This window comes from Panthera leo, chromosome C1 (assembly GCF_018350215.1).
Source record: "Panthera leo isolate Ple1 chromosome C1, P.leo_Ple1_pat1.1, whole genome shotgun sequence".
NCBI classification, from domain to species: Eukaryota; Metazoa; Chordata; class Mammalia; order Carnivora; family Felidae; genus Panthera; species Panthera leo.
The window spans coordinates 35788885-35809123 of record NC_056686.1 but is presented as its reverse complement, the minus strand read 5'-3'; the positions used below and the strand labels follow the sequence as shown (position 1 = coordinate 35809123).

The following is a 20239-nucleotide window of genomic DNA, read 5'->3' as shown; positions in this document are numbered from 1 at the left end:
GAGAGAGCGGGGGAAGGGCAGAGAGAGAGACACAGAATCCAAAGCAGGCTCCAGGCTTCACCCTGTCAACACAGAGCTCAACGCAGGGCTCGAACCCACCGACCACGAGACCATGACCTGAGCTGAAGTCAGATGCTTAACCGACTGAGCCACCCAGGCACACCACCTCTTCTCTCTCCTTAACCACAGTACCTCTAGTAACTGAAACAAATGATCAGTAAATATAGGGGAAATATGCTTATAACCTGGGAGACAAGAAAACTGCTTCACAAAATTCTTCTAAAAGAATGAAATCTTAACTTGTAGAATCTCCCCCACTACTGCCACCATGAGAAATGGGAAAAACCAGGGCCCACAGTGGCAACCAGAAACAATACAGTTTTCCAGATACCTAGTCATCATAGAAATTTATTATCATCTATCATCCACTCTAGATTTTAAGGTACCCTTACACATAAATGTAAGCTCAACGTCTGCCTATGATAGAATGGATAAAGTAGGACATATTTATACAGTGAAGCAATATACAGCAGAAATCACTGAAACAGTATGTAATGTGAACAATTCTCACAAAGTTGAATAAAAGAAAACCAGACATTATCGGGGCACCTGGGTGGCTCAGTCGGTTGGGCAACCGACTTCAGCTTGGGTCATGGTCATGATCTTGCAGTTTGTGAGTTCGAGCCCCACCTTGGGCTCTGTGCTGACAGCTCAGAGCCTGGAGCCTGCTTTGGATTCTGTGTCTCCCCCTCTCTCTCTGCCCCCTCCCCTGCTCACACTCTGTCTCTCTGTCTCTCAATAATAAACATTAAAAAATAAAACTAAAAATAAATTAAAAAAAAAAACAGACATTACTACATACAGTACATAATACCATTTATTTCAGTCAGTTAGGCATCAGACTCTTGATCTTGCCTGGGGTCATGATCTCACCCTTCGTATATCAAGCCTGCGCCCCATGTAGGGCTCCGCACTGACAGCATGGAACCTCCTTGGGATTGGATTCTCTCTCTCGCTCTACATCTCTCAAAATAGATAAATGCTTTTTTTAAAAACTAGCAAAACAAGTATGTTAGAAATCCGAAGAGCTATTCTTGATGGGAGTGATGGGATTAAAAGGGGGATTTCTGGGTTCCACAGTGTTTTGTTTTTAATTTTCCTTTGTGAAAACTCAGCTGTACGTTTTCCATTTGTGTACTTTTTGTAGTATGTTACACTTCAGTAAAATATACTGAAAAACGGGCTGGTAAATTTTTTTTTAAGTTGAATGACTTGCCTTGCTTGTACTTTTACCTCAGAGAACTAATTCTTTAAAAAAAAAAAAAAAAAAACAAAACTATGTAAAATTAAAAAGTAGGGATCTACAATGAATAAAATAATTTTGAATAATCAAGACCTGACTTCCATCTTCTAACTAAACTTTCCATTGCAGGTTCAGACTTTTTTTAATGTTTACTTATTTTGAGAGAGAGAGCGAGAGAGAGAACGAGAGAGAGAGAGAGAGAGAGAGAGAGAGAAGGAGAGGGGCAAAGACAGAGAATCCCAAGCGAAATCTGCACTGTCAGCGCAGAGCCTAATGTGGGGCTGGATCTCAAGACCATGAGATCATGACCTGAACCAAGATCAAGAGTTGGACGCTCAACCCACTGAGCCATGCAGTCGCCCATTTTGTAGTTTTTATTACAAAAGTTTGTATAAGTTTTTCACCTCCTTGGTCAGGCTTATACCTAGTATCTAACTCTTGGATGTTATTTAAAATTATTTTAATGTTTACTTATTTTTGAAAGAGAGAGACAGAGTGCAAGCAGGGGAGAGGCAGAGAGGGAGACACAGAATCTGGAGCAGGCTCCAGGCTCTGAGCTACCAGCACAGCCAAAGTCAGATGCTTAACTAACTGAGCCACCCAGGCACCCCTGGTGCTATTTTAAATGAACTGTTAACTTTCCAGATCGTTCGTTATTATATAAACGCATAACTCATTTTTTTTTTTTTTTTTTTAAGTAGGCTCCATGACTAGCATGGAGTCCAATGTGGGGCTTGAACTCAGGACCCTGAGATCATGATCTGGGCTGAAATCAAGAGTCTGACACTCAACTGACTGAGCCACCCAGGTGCCCCTGATTTAAGATTTTACTTTTAAATAATCTGTACACCCAACGTGGGGCTTGGATTCACATCCCTGAGATCAAGAGTTGCATGCTCCAACACCTGAGCCAGCCAGGTGCCCCCAAACAGAACTGATTTTTGTGTTGATTTAGTATCCTAAAACTTTGCAGGGGCAACCTCACTGGTCAGTAGAGGATGCACTCGATCTTGGGAGTTGTAAGCTGGAGCCCACGTTGGATATAGAGATTATATAAAAATAAAATCTTAAAAAAACAAAACCTTGCAAAATTTGTTCATTAGTTTTACCAGTTTTTTTTGTGTAATCTTTAAGGTGGACTTCATTTAAAATTTTTAAATTTATTTTAAAGAATTTTAATTCCAGTACAATTAACAGTGTTATATTAGTTTCAGGTGTATAATACAGTGATTCAACAATTCTATACATTGCTCAGTGTTCATCATGATAAATGTAGTTTTCATCTTTAAAAAAATTTTTTACTTAAGTAGTATCCACATCCAACATAGGGCTTGAATTCACCACCCGAGATCAAGAGTTGCATGCTCTGTACTGAGCCAGCCAGGTGTCCAGAAGTATACTTTAAAAAAAAATTTTTTTTTTTAATGTTTATTTATTTTTGAGAGAGGGGGAGAGACAGGGCACAAACAGAGGGGCAGAGAGAGGGAGACACAGAATCTGAAGCAGGCTCCAGGCTCTGAGCTGTCAGCACAGAGCCCGACGCGGGGCTCAAACTCACTGACCACAAGATCATGACCTGAGCTGAAGTCAGACACTCAACTGACTGAGTCACCCAAGCTCCCCTAAATTGTCTTAAGAATACAAGGTGATGCTCTTATTCAGAAATAATTTCAACACACTTACTCCATTTATTTTTCTGTCCTCACCTCAAAAAAGGAAATAGCAGAATTACCAAATAACAGAATTCATCTAAAACAAATCTAAGAATAGTTTGTTGCCTTTTCCCCCCAGATTCACTAGAAGGGCTCTTTTCCCACTTACATACTTGAGCTAATACACTTAACTCCTCCACCCACTGAAAAATAGGTACTCTGGTGTTCTGGCTAAATCTGTCACACAAATTATGACATTAATTCATCATAAGTCCATAAAGCTAACTCACAAGATTATCTTATTTAAAAAATTTTTTAACATTTTTATTTATTTTTGAGAGATACAGACAGAATGTGAGCGGGGGAGGGGCAGAGACACAGAACCCAAAGCAGTCTCCAGGCTCCAAGCTGTCAGCACAGAGCCTGATGGGAGGCTCGAACTCACAAACCGTGAGCTCGTGACCCAAGCTGAAGTCAGACGCTTACCCAACTGAGCCACCCAGGCACCCCGGTTATTTTATTTTAAACAGCAAAATACTAAGCACTAACATAACCACCACACCAAAATAAATGAAACGAATCACTTGTGGAAATAAAAAAAACCCAGAACTTTGAAGATTATTGAGCTAAACCACCTAATTATTATTTTGACATCTCTCTTCTCAAGCAACAAATAAGCAGCCCAGGAATTATACAACAGCTAAGCCAAAATTCAGTGCATCAAAGACTCCCTTCTGAGCTTTCTTTCCTTTTTACCATTACAAACTGCTATATTCTTTACTTTTTGTAACAAAAAGATTAAGAACTGGTTAGAAAGGTAATACGGGCAAGGACTAATTAGCACTTAGTCACTGGTTACCTTTAGCAATGTTTTGTTTATTTTTATTTATTTATTTTTTTAATTTTTTAACATTTATTTATTTTTGAGACAGAGAGAGAGCATGAATGGGGCAGGGGCAGGGGCAGAGAGAGAGGGAGACACAGAATCGGAAACAGGCTCCAGGCTCTGAGCCATCAGCCCAGAGCCCGACGCGGGGCTCGAACTCACGGACAGCGAGATCGTGACCTGAGCCGGTCAGATGCTTTAACCGACTGAGCCACCCAGGTGCCCCTGTTTTGTTTATTTTTAAGAGACTAAGAGACAGAGTGTGAGTGGGGAGGGGGCAGAGAGAGGGAGGGAGATACAGAATCCTAAGCAGGCTCCAGGCTCTGAGCTGTCAGCACAGAGGCTGATGCGGGGCAGGAACCCACCAGCCGTGAGATCATGACCTGAGCTGAAGTCAGACGTTTAACCGACTGAGCCACCCAGGCACCCACCCAGCAATGTTGTTTAAATGGCATGAGGGAGGGGCGCCTGGGTGGCTCAGTCGGTTAAGCGTCCGACTTCGGCTCAGGTCACGATCTCGCGGTCCGTGAGTTCGAGCCCCGCGTCGGGCTCTGGGCTGATGGCTCAGAGCCTGGAGCCTGCTTCCGATTCTGTGTTTCCCTCTCTCTCTGCCCCTCCCCCGTTCATGCTGTGTCTCTCTCTGTCTCAAAAATAAATAAACGTTAAAAAAAAAAAAATTTAAAAAAAAAATGGCATGAGGGGAGAGAGGCCAAATTGAAGCTTTTTACAGGTGACAAAATTGTGGCCCAACATCTCTCTACTTAAGCAATGAAGTTGGTATCAAAATCAACTCTGAACTAAGTCTTTTTCTCATTCCACTTTTCCTCTCTACTGGTTTGAAAGTTATACATGTTCTTATTCTTTTAGTTATATCAGAATTATAGGGGTGCCTGGGTGGCTCAGTCGGTTAAGCTTTGGCTCAGGTCATATCTCATGGTTTGTGAATTCGGGCCCCACAGTGGGACTCTATCAGCACAGAGCCTGCTTCGGATCCTGTTCCCCTCTCTCTCAAAAATAAACATTTTTTAAAAATTATTAAGTGCATCATATGAAAGTCTAAACTCCTTTTCTTTACCTACCCCTTTAAATTTAACCTTTAGACATTTTACCTCTGAATAGCCTCACCAACTTGTGTAACTGAGAAATGCCATCTTTACTGTTCCCTCAGATTAGCTAATTAGGTTTTCATGGAATTTACTCAGGTTTTTCTAGGAGTAATGAAGGAATAAAAAAGGAAATACTGGGATTTAACCCAGACTGCCACTTACTAATTTGGAAATTACTTCACCACTCTAACCTTGATTTTTCTTATCAATAAAAGATAACTATTTCATAGCATACTTATGTGGATCAAATAAAAACACTCAGAAAAGCACTTATTACAGGGGTGCCTGGGTGGCTCAGTCGGTTAAGCATCCAACTTCCTCTGGGGTCATGATCTCCCGGTTTGTGAGTTCAAGCCTCACATCGGGCTCTGTGCTGACAGCTCCGAGCCTAGAGCCTGCTTCGGCTTCTGTGTCCCGCTCTTTCTCTGCCCCTCCCTCGCTCATGCTCTGTCTCTCTCTCTCTCAACAATAAAACATTAAAAAAGATTTTTTTTTAAAGAAAGAAAAACACTTATTACAATTGGTCGGTTTTAGTTTGCAACTTATGATAGGAAGAACTTATATTTTCCTTTTTGGTGGCACATGAGTACTTTCTCTGTGTATGACCTTCCAGGAAGCTGCAGCACAGTTCACTACCAACTTTGCCAAACACTGATAACATCTGGAAATCTGCAATCCATATTCATTGCATAATTTTATCTCAAAACAAAACCCATACAGCTTTTGTTAAGTATTGTAGAGGGCAAGGATCCTTCTAAGTGGAATGATTGCTAGAGCTGTCTAGGGCACCATAAAATGGGTCTCCTGAGAATCTCAAGTAAGATCCTCTAAAAAAAAAAAAAAGATACCACACGACTCACAAAGCTTATTTCAGTCCTAGTAAATCAATGAAGAGGCTGAAAACGGAGCTTGAAACTAAAATTGTACTTTCCAAGAGTTTCCAAGTGATTTTGATGCTGGTTTGGGAACCACTCAACATGAACATGGTTCTGAAGGGAAAGAGAACCAAAAAGTGGTAGGTAGCATGATAGAGATATGTAAATCTCTAGTAACTGACTGTACTGCTAGTACAGTGTAGTTAGTGTAGTCTAAGCCTACAGAACCTCACAGCAACCTTTCTCTTTATAGTGGAGAAAGCTTAGTTTTAAAGCGCAGAAGAGAAGGAAAAATATAAGACCAGGCCCCTAAGAAACGAAGGATAATTGAAAAGTGAGACCTACTAGATGAAGAGCACTTGCTCCCTCGAATTAATGGAGTGTTCCCTTTCACGTTTCAAGAAATACCTTACACCTGACGAGCACTGTGCCATTTTCAAAGCAATCATATATCTTTTATTCAATCCTCCTACTACTAGTCGCGCATATTACAGTCCATTCACCTAGCAACCAAACACTTCTGAAAGTCAGGGGAGCTCCACGCAGTGCTAGGTGAAGATGCTGTGTGTCCCCATAAAAACACGAGGCGAGCGAATAGACGGTGGAAAACAAGCTTCACCGCGCCACACCGCGGAAGTTGGAGGTTCTCCGCGAGCCGCACAGCCCCAAACAATGGAGTTTTCCCGCCTCCTCAGGACCCCGCCCCCTGCTCCAGAGCTGGAGGGAAGGGAACGCTCCCGCGCAAGCCCCGCCCGCGCAAGCCCCGCCCGCGCAAGCCCCGCCCGCGCAAGCCCCGCCCCCGCAGGCCCCGCCCCCTCCAGAGCCCACCGGACCGGCCTCCCTCCTCATGCAAAGGGTTTTTTTTTTTTTTTTTTTTTTTTTTGGCGCCAAATCTCTTGAGTTATTTTCCCGGTTTGTTTGGGGACCCTACTGAAGACACGAGCCAAGAGTGGGAGGACAGTAGGAGCTTAAACACAGACCAGGGCGCTGTGGCCCCGCCTCCTCAAAGATAGCCCCGGGCCGGGGGAGGAAGGAGAGGGGCACGCGATGGAGCAGCCGCCGCTGCCCCCGGCAAGATGGCGGCCGCGAAAAGCGGGGCAGGGGGCGCCAGCCGACTTGTGTTACCGCTAATGCTCGAGGTTCTCTGCAAGAGGTGGGTTTCCACAGTGCCGGCCTCCCCAAACTGCGACGGTTGCTCACTGGGAGGCAAGTCCTCCCTCTCACAGGTCTGTCCCTCCGGGGGAGCCCCCGTCCACCACCCCCTCCCCGTGTACTGGCCAGTGCCTCAAGCTCTCTACAGTCCCGCTTACTTGTCGGCGGAAACCAGCTCCGCGGTGATGGCGGCAGTGGCTGTGGACTCTGCGGCCATCGTTCCCCTGAGGTGGTGGACCAGCGGGCAGAACAGAATCTGTGAGGAAAACAGAGGGAATTTGGGAAGCCAGAAACCTATTCAGGGACAGAAAATGGCAGATTGGAGACCCCGCGCGGCTGGACCCCTATATATACCAGAGCCCTTCGCCCCGCCCTTCCACTTCCGGATCCTCCCCCTCGAGTTTAAAGGGCCAGGACTCTGCTCCAGTCCAGTCCAAGGACACGCCCTCTCTCGCCGTCGTTTTCAACGGGGTACCTTCCTCCCTTGCCAGCTTTCTCCCCAAAAAGTAACTTCCTGCTTCTCTAGCAAGTCGCGTAAGAAGAACTGGAATCTTGGTATTACAACTCCTGACTGGGCGTCGGCCAGCGACTTTCACAGAAGGGGAAGCTGGTGCTGCTCTGCATGTTTGGAGAGAGTAACCGAGGGTCTCTTTCTGGCCCAGATACTCCGAAAGGTAAACGAAACTTTCTATCTGTCCTCTCAGTCCTAACGGATGGACACGAAAGAACCGAGCATGGGTACAGCAGCAACGTCCAGAACTGATTTCGGTAAGAGACTCGTGGCTCTGAACCTCAGCAACAATGATGCAAGAAAATACTACCCTAGGATTGGCTACCGCTGAAACTACCGCGCTGGATTCAAAGTCAGGGCTGCGGGTGTTGCGACTGGCTCCTCCCTCTGGGCCCGCCCCCCTTCAGCTGGCCCAATCCCCTGACGCAATCCTCTTAGCCCTACCCAGACTCCAAATCTGGCTAGTTGAACTCTCCCAGCTCTTTTCCTCCACTCGGAGCTACCGTTTGTCGTTTGCACAGTACGAAAAGAGTACTGTGCTTAGGCACTTTGAAAGATGTTAGCCGTTTTTATTAAATCTTAACAACACTACTGGTGAGATCGGGATTATCAGCCCCATTTGGTAGAAATAGAAGCCAAGGTTCAGAGGGGGCGCCTAGGTGGCTCGGCTAAGTGTCGGTCTCTCCATTTCGGTTCAGGTCATGATCTCATGATTGGGGAGTTCGAGCCCGCATCCGGCTCCCACGCTGTGTGGAGCCTTCTTGGGATTCTCTCTCTCTGCTCCTCCCTACCTACCCGCTCTCAAAATAAATACCCTTTAAAGGGGGGGGGGGGGGGGGAAGAAGCAGTGTGCTTTGTTCAGAAAGTTGCAAGACAAGTCAGTTACGGAAAGCAGTGTGCTTCCATTTCCTGCAACTGGCAGTGGAAGATAACTGGCAGGCTGCAATGATTGCACTTTCTCACACCTGTAGCATCATCCATTGCCTTCCACCATGGCCTTCCCTATGGTGATCAGAACAGGGATTTTTTTTTTAATTTTTTTTAACGTTTATTTATTTTTGAGACTGACAGAGACAGAGCATGAACGGGGGAGGGTCAGAGAGAGGGAGACACAGAATCTGAAACAGGCTCCAGGTTCTGAGCTGTCAGCACAGAGCCCGATGCGGCGCTCAAACCCACGGACCGCGAGATCATGACCCGAGCCGAAGTCAGCCGCTTAACCGACTGAGCCACCCAGGTGCCCCAGAACAGGGATTTTATTTCTGTCCAGGTTAAGGCACACTGGAAAAGATTTCCTGCAAGAATTCTTCCTCCAGTCTGTAAAAGGTCAGGCAGGTTGAAATCTTAGGGGCATAGAGTTAGACCTGTAAATGCCAATTCCTGTGGCAAACAGAAGTGGGATCCCCTTTATTAGCTGGGTGACTTGAGGTAAGTCATGTAATCTTTTAAGATTGTATGTAAAATGAGGACAATATTTATATTCACTCCTTCAGGATATTTTGAAAATTACAGTTAATGCTTGTTTCAATAATCAACACTACCTGGCTTATGCTAAACACTCATTAAATGGCTACCACTGTCTGATAATGTGGTGACTGGAGGGTTGGCTTGGGGAAGGGGAGATCTCTTCAGAGTCATTGCAGCATTGCAACCTGGGCTAGGGTCTGAGAAACCGGTCTAGTACCTTTTGTGACCCACTCATCTGTTAAACTAACACTCACAGAGCAACCATGTTGTGCAAGGCTTTGTACTAGGTCCTAAGGACAAAAGACATGATCTCTGACTTTGGGGAATTCAGTTGTATAAAAAATAGATTTTAAAATAGATTTTAAATCCATCCACTCTGTCAGTCTTTACTACCAGCATTCTGATCCAAGCCTAGCCACCATCATCTCTTGCCTGTACTACTACATAGCCTCTGGTCTCTGCATAATCCTCTCCAGGAAAATCTTTTTAAAATATAAATAAGATCACATCACTCTCCTTGAATAGCTTTCCATTGCTCTTAGAAGAAATTTTGAGCTCCTTATCATTGCCTGCAAGGTCCTGCATGATCCGGCTCCAATCCACCTCTCCAAACATCTCATACTTCTCCCTTTCCTTTATCTTCCTCCTACTATGTTGATCTCCTTGCTATTCCTCAGAATGCCCAAGCCCTTTCTCATATCCAGGGGCCTTTGTGCTTACTATCTGACTGCCTAGAAAGCTCTTCTCCCAATACTTGGAATGACTAGCTCTATTCATCCTTCAGGCCTCATTTTAAGTGTTACTTCTCCAAAGAAGACTTCCCAGTCCACTCAATCAAAATTAGCTTCCTTTTTGTATATTCTTCCATTGTGCTCATCAAACTCTGAAGTTATTTACTTGGTTTTTTTTATTTTTGTTTTTGTTTTTAACTCTCACCCAGTTCTAAGTATAGGTTCCATGTGACTTTTTCTGTCTTGTTTATAGCTAAATCCCCAATGCATACCATAGTAGTAGCTGACTCACACTAGGTGTCCAAAGTGAACTTGTTGGGGGGCGCCTGGGTGACTCAGTCAGTTTAGTGTCCAACTTCGGGTTAGATCATGACCTCTCGGTTTGTGAGTTCAAGCCCTGGATCGGGGTCTGTGCTGACAGCTCAGAGTCTGTAGCTGCTTTAGATTCTGTGTCTCCCTCTCTCTCTGCCCCTCCACTGCTCACACTCTGTCTCTCTAAAAAATAAATAAACATTAAAAAAATGTTTTTTAATGTTGAAAAAAAAGTGAACTTGTTAGATGAATGAAGGAATGAACAAATGAAGCAATCATAGTATAATCATAATTAGAACTGAAAGAAATTTCACTTAGAATATATCTACTCAGGGGTGCCTGGGTGGCTCAGTCGGTTAAGCGTCCGACTTCGGCTCAGGTCATGATCTCGTGGTTCAGGTCATGATCTCGTGGTTCGTGGGTTCGAGCCCCGCGTCGGGCTCTGTGCTGACAGCTCAGAGCCTGGAGCCTGCTTCAGATTCTGTGTCTCCCCCTCTCTCTGACCCTCCCCCGTTCATGCTCTGTCTCTCTCTGTCTCAAAAATAAATAAACATTAAAAAAAATTAAAAAAAAAAGAATATACTTAAAATAAGAACCAATATTTCATAGTAAGTAATAAGGATAATGGGACTTTATCTAGGGTGGGGTGGGAAGAATCTTATATTTAACAAGATTTAGGGAGGGCTTCCAGTTAAAGATGTTGGGTTGAGGGGTGCCTGGGTAGCTCAGTCGGTTAAGTGCCAGACATTGGCTCAGGTCATGATCTCATGGTTCATGGGTTTAAGCCCCACATTGGCTCTCTGCTGTCAGTGCAGAGCCCGATTTGGATCCTCTGGCTCCCTCTCTCTCTGCCCCTCCCCTGCACTTTCTCTCTCTCTCTCTTTCTCTCTCTCTCGAAAATAAAAAATAAATAAATAAAACATTTAAAAATTTTTTTAAAAGATGTTGGGTTGAAGACATACATTTACAGCCATTCCCTTTTGAAGCCTGTCTACATACTAATAAAGGAAATTTTTTTTTTTTTTGTGATTGACCCTAGAGAATTTTTTTTTAATTTTTTTAAATATGTATTTATTTTGAGAGAGAGTAGGAAAAGGCAGAGATTGAATCCCAAGCAGGCTCTGTACTGTCAGCACAGAGCCTGACACAGGGCTCAATCCAACAAACCATGAGATTATAACCTGAGCCTAAATCAAGAGTCAGATGCTTAACCTACTAAGCCAGGCACACCTTTTATTTGTTGTTTTGTTTTGTTTTTAGGTAAAACAGGATCAAAGAGAATGGGAGAGGAAGTAACAGCAACATTTTAAAAGCTGGAAAAGAGATGAACAAGTAGTAATTAACCTAGCAGACTAAGAAAGGCTCAGGAATTAGTTGCAGCAGGTCCCTCTAGGAATAGAGAATGAAAATAGAGCTAAAAAAAGGCGGTTAGGTTGAACATTTTAAAGAGGTATTTAGACTGTCTACATCTTCCCCAAGGCAATAGAAGACTAGAAGTTTAAAGAGGATAAAACGGGCATCTGGGTGGCTCAGTCAGTTAAGCATCCAGTTTAGGCTCATGTCATAATCTCATAGTTGATAAGTTCGTCATGATCTCATAGTTGATGAGTTCCAGTCCCACACTGCTTCGGATCCTCTGTCTCCCTCTCTCTCTTCCCATCGCCCACTTGTTCTCTCTCTCTCTCTCTCAAAAATAAATAAACATTAAAAAAAATAAAGAGGATAATACAGGGGAGCCTGGGTGGCTCAATCAATTAAGCATCCAACTCTTGATTTTGGCTTAGGTCATGATCTCAGGCGTTTGTGAGTTGGAGCCCTGCATTGGGCTCTGTGCTGACAGTGCAGAACCTGCTTGAGATTCTCTCTCTCTCTCCCTCTCTCTCTATTCCTCCTTGCTCTCTCTCGCTCTCTCTCAAAATAAATTAAAAAAAAAATTTTTTTTAATAAAAAAAGGATAAAAAGGCCCCGGCGGAGAAGCTGAGGTCATCATTGAATTTGAAATATTTAAAATGGATACAAAACTGTTTCAGCAATGCAGACAATTAAGTGTGTTGTTGTGGGCAATGGTGCCGTTGGTAAAACCTGTCTCCTGATATCCTACACAACAAATAAATTTCCATCAGAGTATGTACCGACTGTTTTTGACAACTATGCAGTCACAGTTATGATTGGTGGAGTGCCATATACTCTTGGACTTTTTGATACTGCAGGTCAAGAGGATTATGACAGATTACGACCGCTGAGTTATCCACAAACATGTATTTCTAGTCTGTTTTTCAGTGGTCTCTCCATCCCCATTTGAAAATGTGAAGGAGAAGTGGGTGCCTGAGATACAAAGACTCCTTTCTTGCTTGTTGGGACCCAAATTGATCTCCTAGATGACCCCTCTACGATTGAGAAACTTGCCAAGAACAAACAAAGCCTATCACTCCAGAAACTGCTGAAAAGCTGGCCCGTGACCTGAAGGCGGTCAAGTATGTGGAGTGTTCTGCACTCACAGAAAGGCCTAGAGAATGTATTTGACGAAGCAATATTGGCTGCCCTGGAGCCTCCAGAAGCAAAGAAGACCCACAGGTGTGTGCTGCTATGAACATCTCCAGAGCCCTTTCCGCACAGCTGGTGTCAGCATCGTACTAAAAGCAATGTTAAATCAAACTAAAAATTAAAAATTAAAATTCGTTTTTGCAATAATGACAAATGCCCTGCACCTACCCACATGCACTCATGTGAGACAAGGCCCATAGGTATGGTCCCCTTCCCCCTCTCAGTACTAGTTAATTTGAGTAATTGTGTATTGTCAGAAAAGTGGTTAGTACTAGTTTTTGTTCTGTTGTTTCAAAAAAAAAAATTTTTTTTTTTTTTTTGTTTTGTTTGTTTAAGAGCAAGGCATGCTTGTGATGACTCTGTAACAGACTAACTTGGGCTGTTGAAGCTGCTCCCGGGGCTCCATCCACTCTGGAGAATAATCTGAGACATTTAGGGGTTTTGTTTTTGTTTTTGTTCTTTTTGTTTTTGTTTTTGTTCTTTTTTGGGGGGGAGTGTGTGGGGGATTTGTTTTTATTTAGTCATGTTTTTTTAAATTCAGTAACCATTGGACAGCCCTTAAGGGGAGGAGGATGGACTGACTCCACATTCCACTTCCTAGAGCTAGTTTAGAACACTTGTCCCCCACCTGGTGCTCTTAGGAAGGAGTATAATAAATGCCTCATTTAATAACATACTCCTTTTTGAAAGTTGCCTTTCTCTCCACCCTTGAGTATGTCTAGTACTTGATGAAACTCATGAAAGCAGGTGGAACCTGTCTTGCCCCTCCTCTTTTCTAGGATGCACTCTATATGTGACTGTGACTTTCAAGGAAATTTGTTTGCCATTTGCTGATTTTTTTTTTGAAGTTAATTTCTAGCTTCATTCATTGATAAATGAAGAAAAGTATTGCACCTTTTGAAATACACCAAATGGATTGAGTACGTAATTAAAAAACATTTTTTTCCCTGTCAGTCATTGTCTTACATGCTTAGGTAGATGTCCAGCTTAGTAGTGTATGATACGGTGTTCCTAAAACACAGCCAGAGACCTGGTAGATCGAGGAAGTGTGAGAGGTGGTGCTAGAAGACAGATGTCTGTGGAATGATGCACATCCTCTTTCAAGTTGGAGGATGGAGACAGACCTGCTTCATGAAGAAGCTGGGGGTGCGGGTGGGGGTGGGGAGGACATTTAACAACGTGGGGACCAGTCAGGGGAATCCCCTTATTTCTGTTTTGCATACGGGGAACCCTAGAGTAGCTAGTTAAGGCTCTCTAGTTTAGTAAAAAAAATGGAGTCTTATGAAGATTCTTCATAAGTGTTAATGGGGATTTTATCTGCTTATTTTGGTTGCAGTTCCCAATTTTTAAAAATGTTTAGGTAATCTTCTCCGCCTTCCCCAAATCCTAATTCTCATAGATTCATTAGTGTTGAACCAATGCTTTCACATATTTCAATTCTTTGTACATGCATTCTTTTCAGATGTATTAAAGAAACAAAAAACCCTTCAAAAAAAAAGGATAAAACAAAAAAGGATGTTGAACTGAGTGAAGGTTGAGAGTAGAAGGATATTGAAAAAAAGGGATTAAATGATTACATACAAAATGTTGAGACTTTGTGACAGGCAGCTAGTTGTCTTCCCATATGCATGTTCCCCTTTTTCTATAGTAGTAACAGAATCCTGATTTTAATTTATTTATATATATTTTTTTATTTTTATTTTATTTTATTTATATATTTATATATTTATTTGTCACTGTCCCATGGAGGTAGTACTCACATGATGACATTCTGGTTAATGGAAAGTGAACAGAAGCAATGTGTGCAACTTCCAGATAGACACATCAAAGGGAAGGGGCTGGTCTTTCAAAAGACTTGGTAGTGAGGGGCACCTGGGTGGCTCAGTGCATTAAGCTTCCTTCCTCGGCTCAGGTCGTGATCTCACAGTTCATGAATTTGAGCACCACATTGGGCTTCTGCACTGACAATGAAGAACCTGCTTGAGATTCTCTCTTCCTCTCTCTCTGTCCCTCCCCTGCTCGTTCTCTCTCTCTCTCTCTCTCTCTCTCTCTCTCTCTCTCAAAATGAGTAAATAAAAATAAAACCTAAAAAAAAGAAAAAAGACTTGGTGAACCATCTTCAACCATGTCAATCAGGGCAATGCCCCAGGAATGACAAAGCAGTAATACAGGAGAAGCCTATGTTCCTAGCATCATGGAGCCAGTATACCAGCTCTAAGCTGCTTACTCTCAAAATGTTATATAACATAGGGGCACCTGGGTGGCTCAATCTGTTGATTGTCTGACTCTTGATTTTAGCTCAGGTCATGATCTTGCAGTTCATGGGTTCAAGCCTCGCATTGGGCTCTGTGCTGATAGTGCAGAGCCTCCTTGGGATTCTCTCTCTCCCTCTCTCTTTGCTCCTCCCCTGCTCACTCTCTCTCTCTCTCAAAATAAATAAACTTTTTTTAAATAATTTTTTTAATGTTTTTATTTATTTTTGAGAAAGAGAGACAGAGCATGAACGGGGGAGGGTCAGAGAGAGAGGGAGACACAGAATCCGAAGCAGGCTCCAGGATCTGAGCTGTCAGCACAGAGCCCGACGCGGGGCTCGAACTCACGGACCATGAGATCATGACCTGAGCCGAAGTCGGATGCTCAACCGACTGAGCCACCCAGGCACCCCTCAAAATAAATAAACTTTTAAAAAAAATGTTATATAAGACAGAAATAAACATCTTAGATAATCACATATCAAGCAATAACTACCAGAATTGCAAAATAGATAGAGATAAGTCAATAATTGTAGTTAAATTTTAAATGCTTGTCACTCAGAAATCATTATAAGCACACAAAAAATTAGCAGAAATGTTGAAGACATGACTAATACTATTAATATGCTCAAGTGACTAAATATATGTAGAAATCTATACTCAAAACTTCAAATGCACATTATATTCAAACATTATGGATGATTTACAAAAATGGACCATATATTAGGCCACAAGAAAAATCCCAATAAATTCTAAAGAATCCTTGTCATTATTGTACAGACTATATTCTCCAATCACTAAGCTTTATTGCACTGCAAATTAACATTTATAGAGTTGACCCTTGAGCAACAACATGGGTTTGAACTGTGTGGATCCACTTACACATGGATTTTTTACAGTATAGCACTCTAAATGTATTTTCTCTTCCTTATGATTTTCTCTTTTTAATTTAAGAAGAAAAGGAGGGGCAGAGAGAGAGAGAGAGAGAGGGAGAGAATCTTAAGCAGGCTCCATGCTCAGCAAGGAGCCCAATGCAAGGCTTGATCCCACAACCCTGAAATCATAACCTGAGCCAAAATGAAGTTGGACATTCAACCGACTGAGCCACCCACGCGCCCCTATGACTTTTTTAAATATATATTTTTAATGTTTTTATTTATTTTTGAAAGAGAGAGAGAGAGGGAGGGGCAGAGAGAGAGAGAGAGACACAGAATCTGAAGCAGGCTCCAGGCTCTGAGCTGACAGCATAGAGCCCGATACAGGGTTCAGACTCATGAACTGCGAGATCGTGACCTGAGCTGAAGTCGGACACTTAACTAACTGAGCCACCCAGATGCCCCTATGATTTTCTTAATAACATTTTCTTCTCTCTAGCTTCATTGTAAGAATACTGTATGTAATTCATATAACATAAATATGTGTTAAATGACTGTTTATGTTATTGATAAAGTTTCTAGTTGACAGTAGGCTATTAGTAGCTAAGTTTGAGGGGATTAAAAAAGCTATATGTGGATTTTTGTGAGGAGTGGGAGGGAAGAGGGATCAGTGCCTCTAACTTCTGTGTTGTTCAAGGGTCAACTGTATATAGCATAAATAACATAGTATAAATATCCCTTGGGTTTAAAAAATCATGAAGGAGGGCACCTGGGTGGTTCAGTTGGTTAAGCATCCAGCTTGGCTCAGGTCATATCTCGCGGTCCGTGAGTCCAAGCCCCCCATCAAGGTCTGTGCTGATAGCTCAGAGCCTGAAGCCTGCTTCAGATTCTGTGTCTCCCTCTCTGTCTGCCCCTCCCCTACTTGCGTGCTCTCTCTCTGTCTCTCTCTCTCAAAAACAAACATTAAAAATATGTTTTTTAAATCACGAAGGAAGTTAAATACTTAGAATGGAGTGATAATGAACACTCTATATGTCAAAATTCATAGGACATGAAGCTGCATTTACATGAATTCTAGCTTTCAAAAAATTTTTTCAGGAAACAGTAAAAAGAATGACCTAATAATTCAATTTATGAAGTTAAAAAAAGAGCAATAGAGAAATCTCAGGAGGAAAAGACATAAGGAAGATATGGCAGAAATCAAGAGAAAAATTGAAAAATAATAAAACTAGAGACTGCTTCTTTTAAAAAAATTAAATATGTGCAGAAAAAATATATAGATAGCAAATGCAGAAAGGAAAATGCAGAAGAAATAACTATAGAAACTTAAACACAATTTAAAAATAAGCATATTAAGAATAACTATATGTTAATAAATTTGAAAACATAGTTTCATGAATATATGGGTGTTGAAGTGTGGACGATCCACAGAAAGGAATATAAAGAGGAAAATCAACAGAACTTGTCATGAACATTCTAGCAGTTAACATCTCAACCAATAAAAAGATTTTCAGGGATGCCTTTGGCTCAAGTTATGATCTTATGGTTCATGAACTCAAGCCCTGCTTCCAGTGAGCTAGAGCCTTGCTTCGGGCTCCGCACTGACAGTGCAGGGGCTGCATGAGATTCTCTTTCTCATGCGCCCTCTCTCTCTCAAAAAATAAATTAAAAAGAAAAATTTTTTTTAAAAAGAGATTTTCAATATTTTAATGCTTTGGACAAATATCAGGACTCCTTAATGGATATTTTCCTACATGAATACGGTGACCTCTTTCAAATGCATGTTATCAGTCCCCTTTTTCAAGTATCTTTTTTTTTTTTTTTTAAATGTTTACTTATTTATTCTGAGAGAGAGAGCACAAGCAGGAGGGGCAGAGAAAGAGGGAGAGAATCCCAAGCAGGCTCTGTGTTGTCAGCACAAAGACAGATGCGGGGGCTCAAAATCATGAGCCAAGCTGTGAGATGACCTGAGCCAAGATCAAGAGTGGAACTGACTGTTAACTGAGCCACTCAGGCACCCCTCCAGTATCCTTTTTTAGATTCATCAACATTTTGACTACAAGGTTCACATTCCTTCCCCTACACAATGTTACAAGGTCTAATTTTTCCTACCTGCCTGTGAGATGGACTCTACCTTGCAGACTGACTACAAGGCAGTTTCTGAGAGGTGTTAGATTGTACTGGTGTATAAAAAGTTTTTGGTGTAAGAACTAGAATGTGGTGGTGCTAGCCATTAGCCGGTGAGCACTCTCTTCCTTTCTTCTGGAATGTAGTCTTAGAAAGGCAAGTCTCATTTTGAAATTCTTTTTATTCAAAACAATAATCATAAAAAGAATCATTTTTGTAAAAATACTTGAGGACTTCATAGTTTTCCAAAAAGCCTTAATACTTTGATATTAAGTATCTTCCTTCAAAGGCTAGTGTCCTCATCTTTGATTTTCTTTGTTGGTTAACTATCAGATCCTCACTTATCAATGGCTTTGGGTATGTTGTATGAAATTTCTCCAGCTTCACTTCCATTGTTTCATCAAATAATACATCTTTTGCAAGATTTGCAATTTCACTTTGCAGTGGATGTGCACTGTATTATCCAGTGATTAGTCAAAGATGTCAACAGAGAAATCCTAAAGTTAAGTAGGGTGAGATGTTTGAGTCAGGAACAATTTTTAATCAGTCAGTTTTCAGTTTATTAGTGAATAATTTCATGTTATATTCAATAACTTCTGCTTCCTCATATGGGCTGAATTGTGTCCTCTCCAAATTTCTATACTTAACTCCTAACTCCCAGTACCTCAGAATGTGGCTGTATTTGGAGACAGGGTCTTTAAAGAGATAATTAAGTTAAAATGAGGTCATTAGGATGGGCCCTAATCCAACATGACTGGTGTCCTTATAAGAAGAAATTTGGACTGACCTGGGAGTGAAGCCACTACCACCGTGAGCCTCCTCAAGAAGCTCAAGAGTGATATAAATAGAACTACCCTACGACCCAGCAATTGCACTACTAAGTATTTATTCAAGGGATACAGGTATGCTGTTTAAAAGGGGTACATGCACCCCAATGTTTATAGCAGCACTATCAACAATAGCCAAAGTATGAAAAGAGCCCAAATGTCCATCAATGGATGAATGGATAAAGAAGACACACACACACACACACACACACACACAATGGAGTATTACTCGGCAACCAAAAAGAATGAAATCTTGCCACTTGCAACTACGTGAATGGAACTAGAGGGTATTATGCTAAACGAAATTAGTCAGAGAAAGACAAATATATGGCTTCACTCATATGAGGACTGTAAGACACAGAACAGATGAACACAAGGAAAGCAAAATAATGTAAAAACAGGGAAGTGTACAAAACATAAGAGACTCTTAAATGTGGAACAAACAGGGTTACTGAGTGGTTGTGGGAGGGGGGATGGGCTAAATGGGTAAGGGGCATTAAGGAGTCTACTCCTGAAATCATTGTTGCACTATATGCTAACTAATTTGGATGTAAATTAAATACATACATACATACATACATACATACATACATACATACATAAAAGAAGCTCAAGAGTGAGATGACCCCAGAGGAGCTACAGAAGTGGGAGGATGAAGAGTTTAACACGGGTCCAACTCTCTGTGCGCACACAGTCAAGAACGCCCAAGTGTTCATCAACTGCTGCAACAAGAAGCCCCTGGGCCCTGGGAAGGCCTTTGACAGGCATAGCACCATGGTGCTGGAGAATGTGAGAGATGTGGACTGATGTCCCCAGGAGTGGCAAGAGTAAGAAGTCCAAGCCAATCAACAAAACCACTGCATCTCCAAGATGTTCCTGTGTGGGACTGGGTCATTGTGGTCCTGCAGAACCTACTTATCGAAGGCAAGCAGGGACCTCCTCCTCACAGTTGGAATTCCCTCATCCTTTGAAGACCTGCCCTTTGGAATGGGAATAATAAAGTCTTAGGTTTTTTCTGTGGCAAAGAAAAAAAAAAAGAGAGCGAGAGAGAGAAGAAATTTGGACATAGAAGTATACAGAGAGAAGTTGTAAAGGCACAGGGAGATGGCCATCTATAAGCCAAGGAAAAAGGCCTGGCACAAATCCTTCCCTCATGACCTTCAGAAGGAAGCAATCCTGACACCTTCATCTTAGACTTGTAACTTCCAGAAGTGTGAGGAATAAATTTCTGTTGTTTAAGCCACCCATTCTGTGGTACTGTTACAGCAGGCCTAGCAAATTAATACACCTCATACTCAAACTACTTCATAATTGTAGAAACTTGAATCATGAGTCAGAAGCTATGGAATCATATAGCAAACAACCTGGGGAGGGGGAGGTCAGGAAAGAGGTCCCAGAGGAAGTGACAGCTAAACTGGACATTTAAGGAAGAGGTGTTAACTGCACAGTGGGCTAAAGGATGGGTTGTTCCAGGTAGAAAGGACCAGAAAAAACGACTAACTTCCAACATGCTCCCTCCATCTACTTTTTATCCGTTTAATCCATTCTCTCCACTGCATCAGCATTGTGTTGCTAAGACACATATCATGACAAGTTATTCTGGCTCCAAACTGTGTGGC

At 42.2% G+C, this 20239-nt stretch overlaps 1 protein-coding gene and 2 pseudogenes across 6 annotated transcripts in view; 2 read left to right on the top strand and 1 right to left on the bottom strand.

The window, feature by feature from the left end:
- The window catches only part of LOC122226932 (nuclear autoantigenic sperm protein), a 43186-nt gene extending 35450 nt beyond the window's left edge, over positions 1-7736 (bottom strand). For 3 of the 6 annotated variants that reach the window (XM_042950939.1, XM_042950942.1, XM_042950941.1), the window contains exon 1: positions 7133-7310. In XM_042950939.1, coding sequence (XP_042806873.1) covers positions 7133-7191 — 59 coding nt within the window. In that variant the 5' untranslated portion in view covers positions 7192-7310. Of the gene's footprint in view, positions 1-7132; positions 7314-7449 lie in introns of those variants that run through there. The other 3 variants (XM_042950940.1, XM_042950943.1, XM_042950946.1) reach the window with 3 other exon arrangements.
- A 4227-nt stretch (positions 7737-11963) lies between these two features.
- LOC122227059 lies at positions 11964-12824 on the top strand (annotated as a pseudogene).
- Positions 12825-17133: 4309 nt separating this feature from the next.
- LOC122225870 lies at positions 17134-19591 on the top strand (annotated as a pseudogene).
- The last annotated feature ends 648 nt before the right edge of the window (positions 19592-20239 follow it).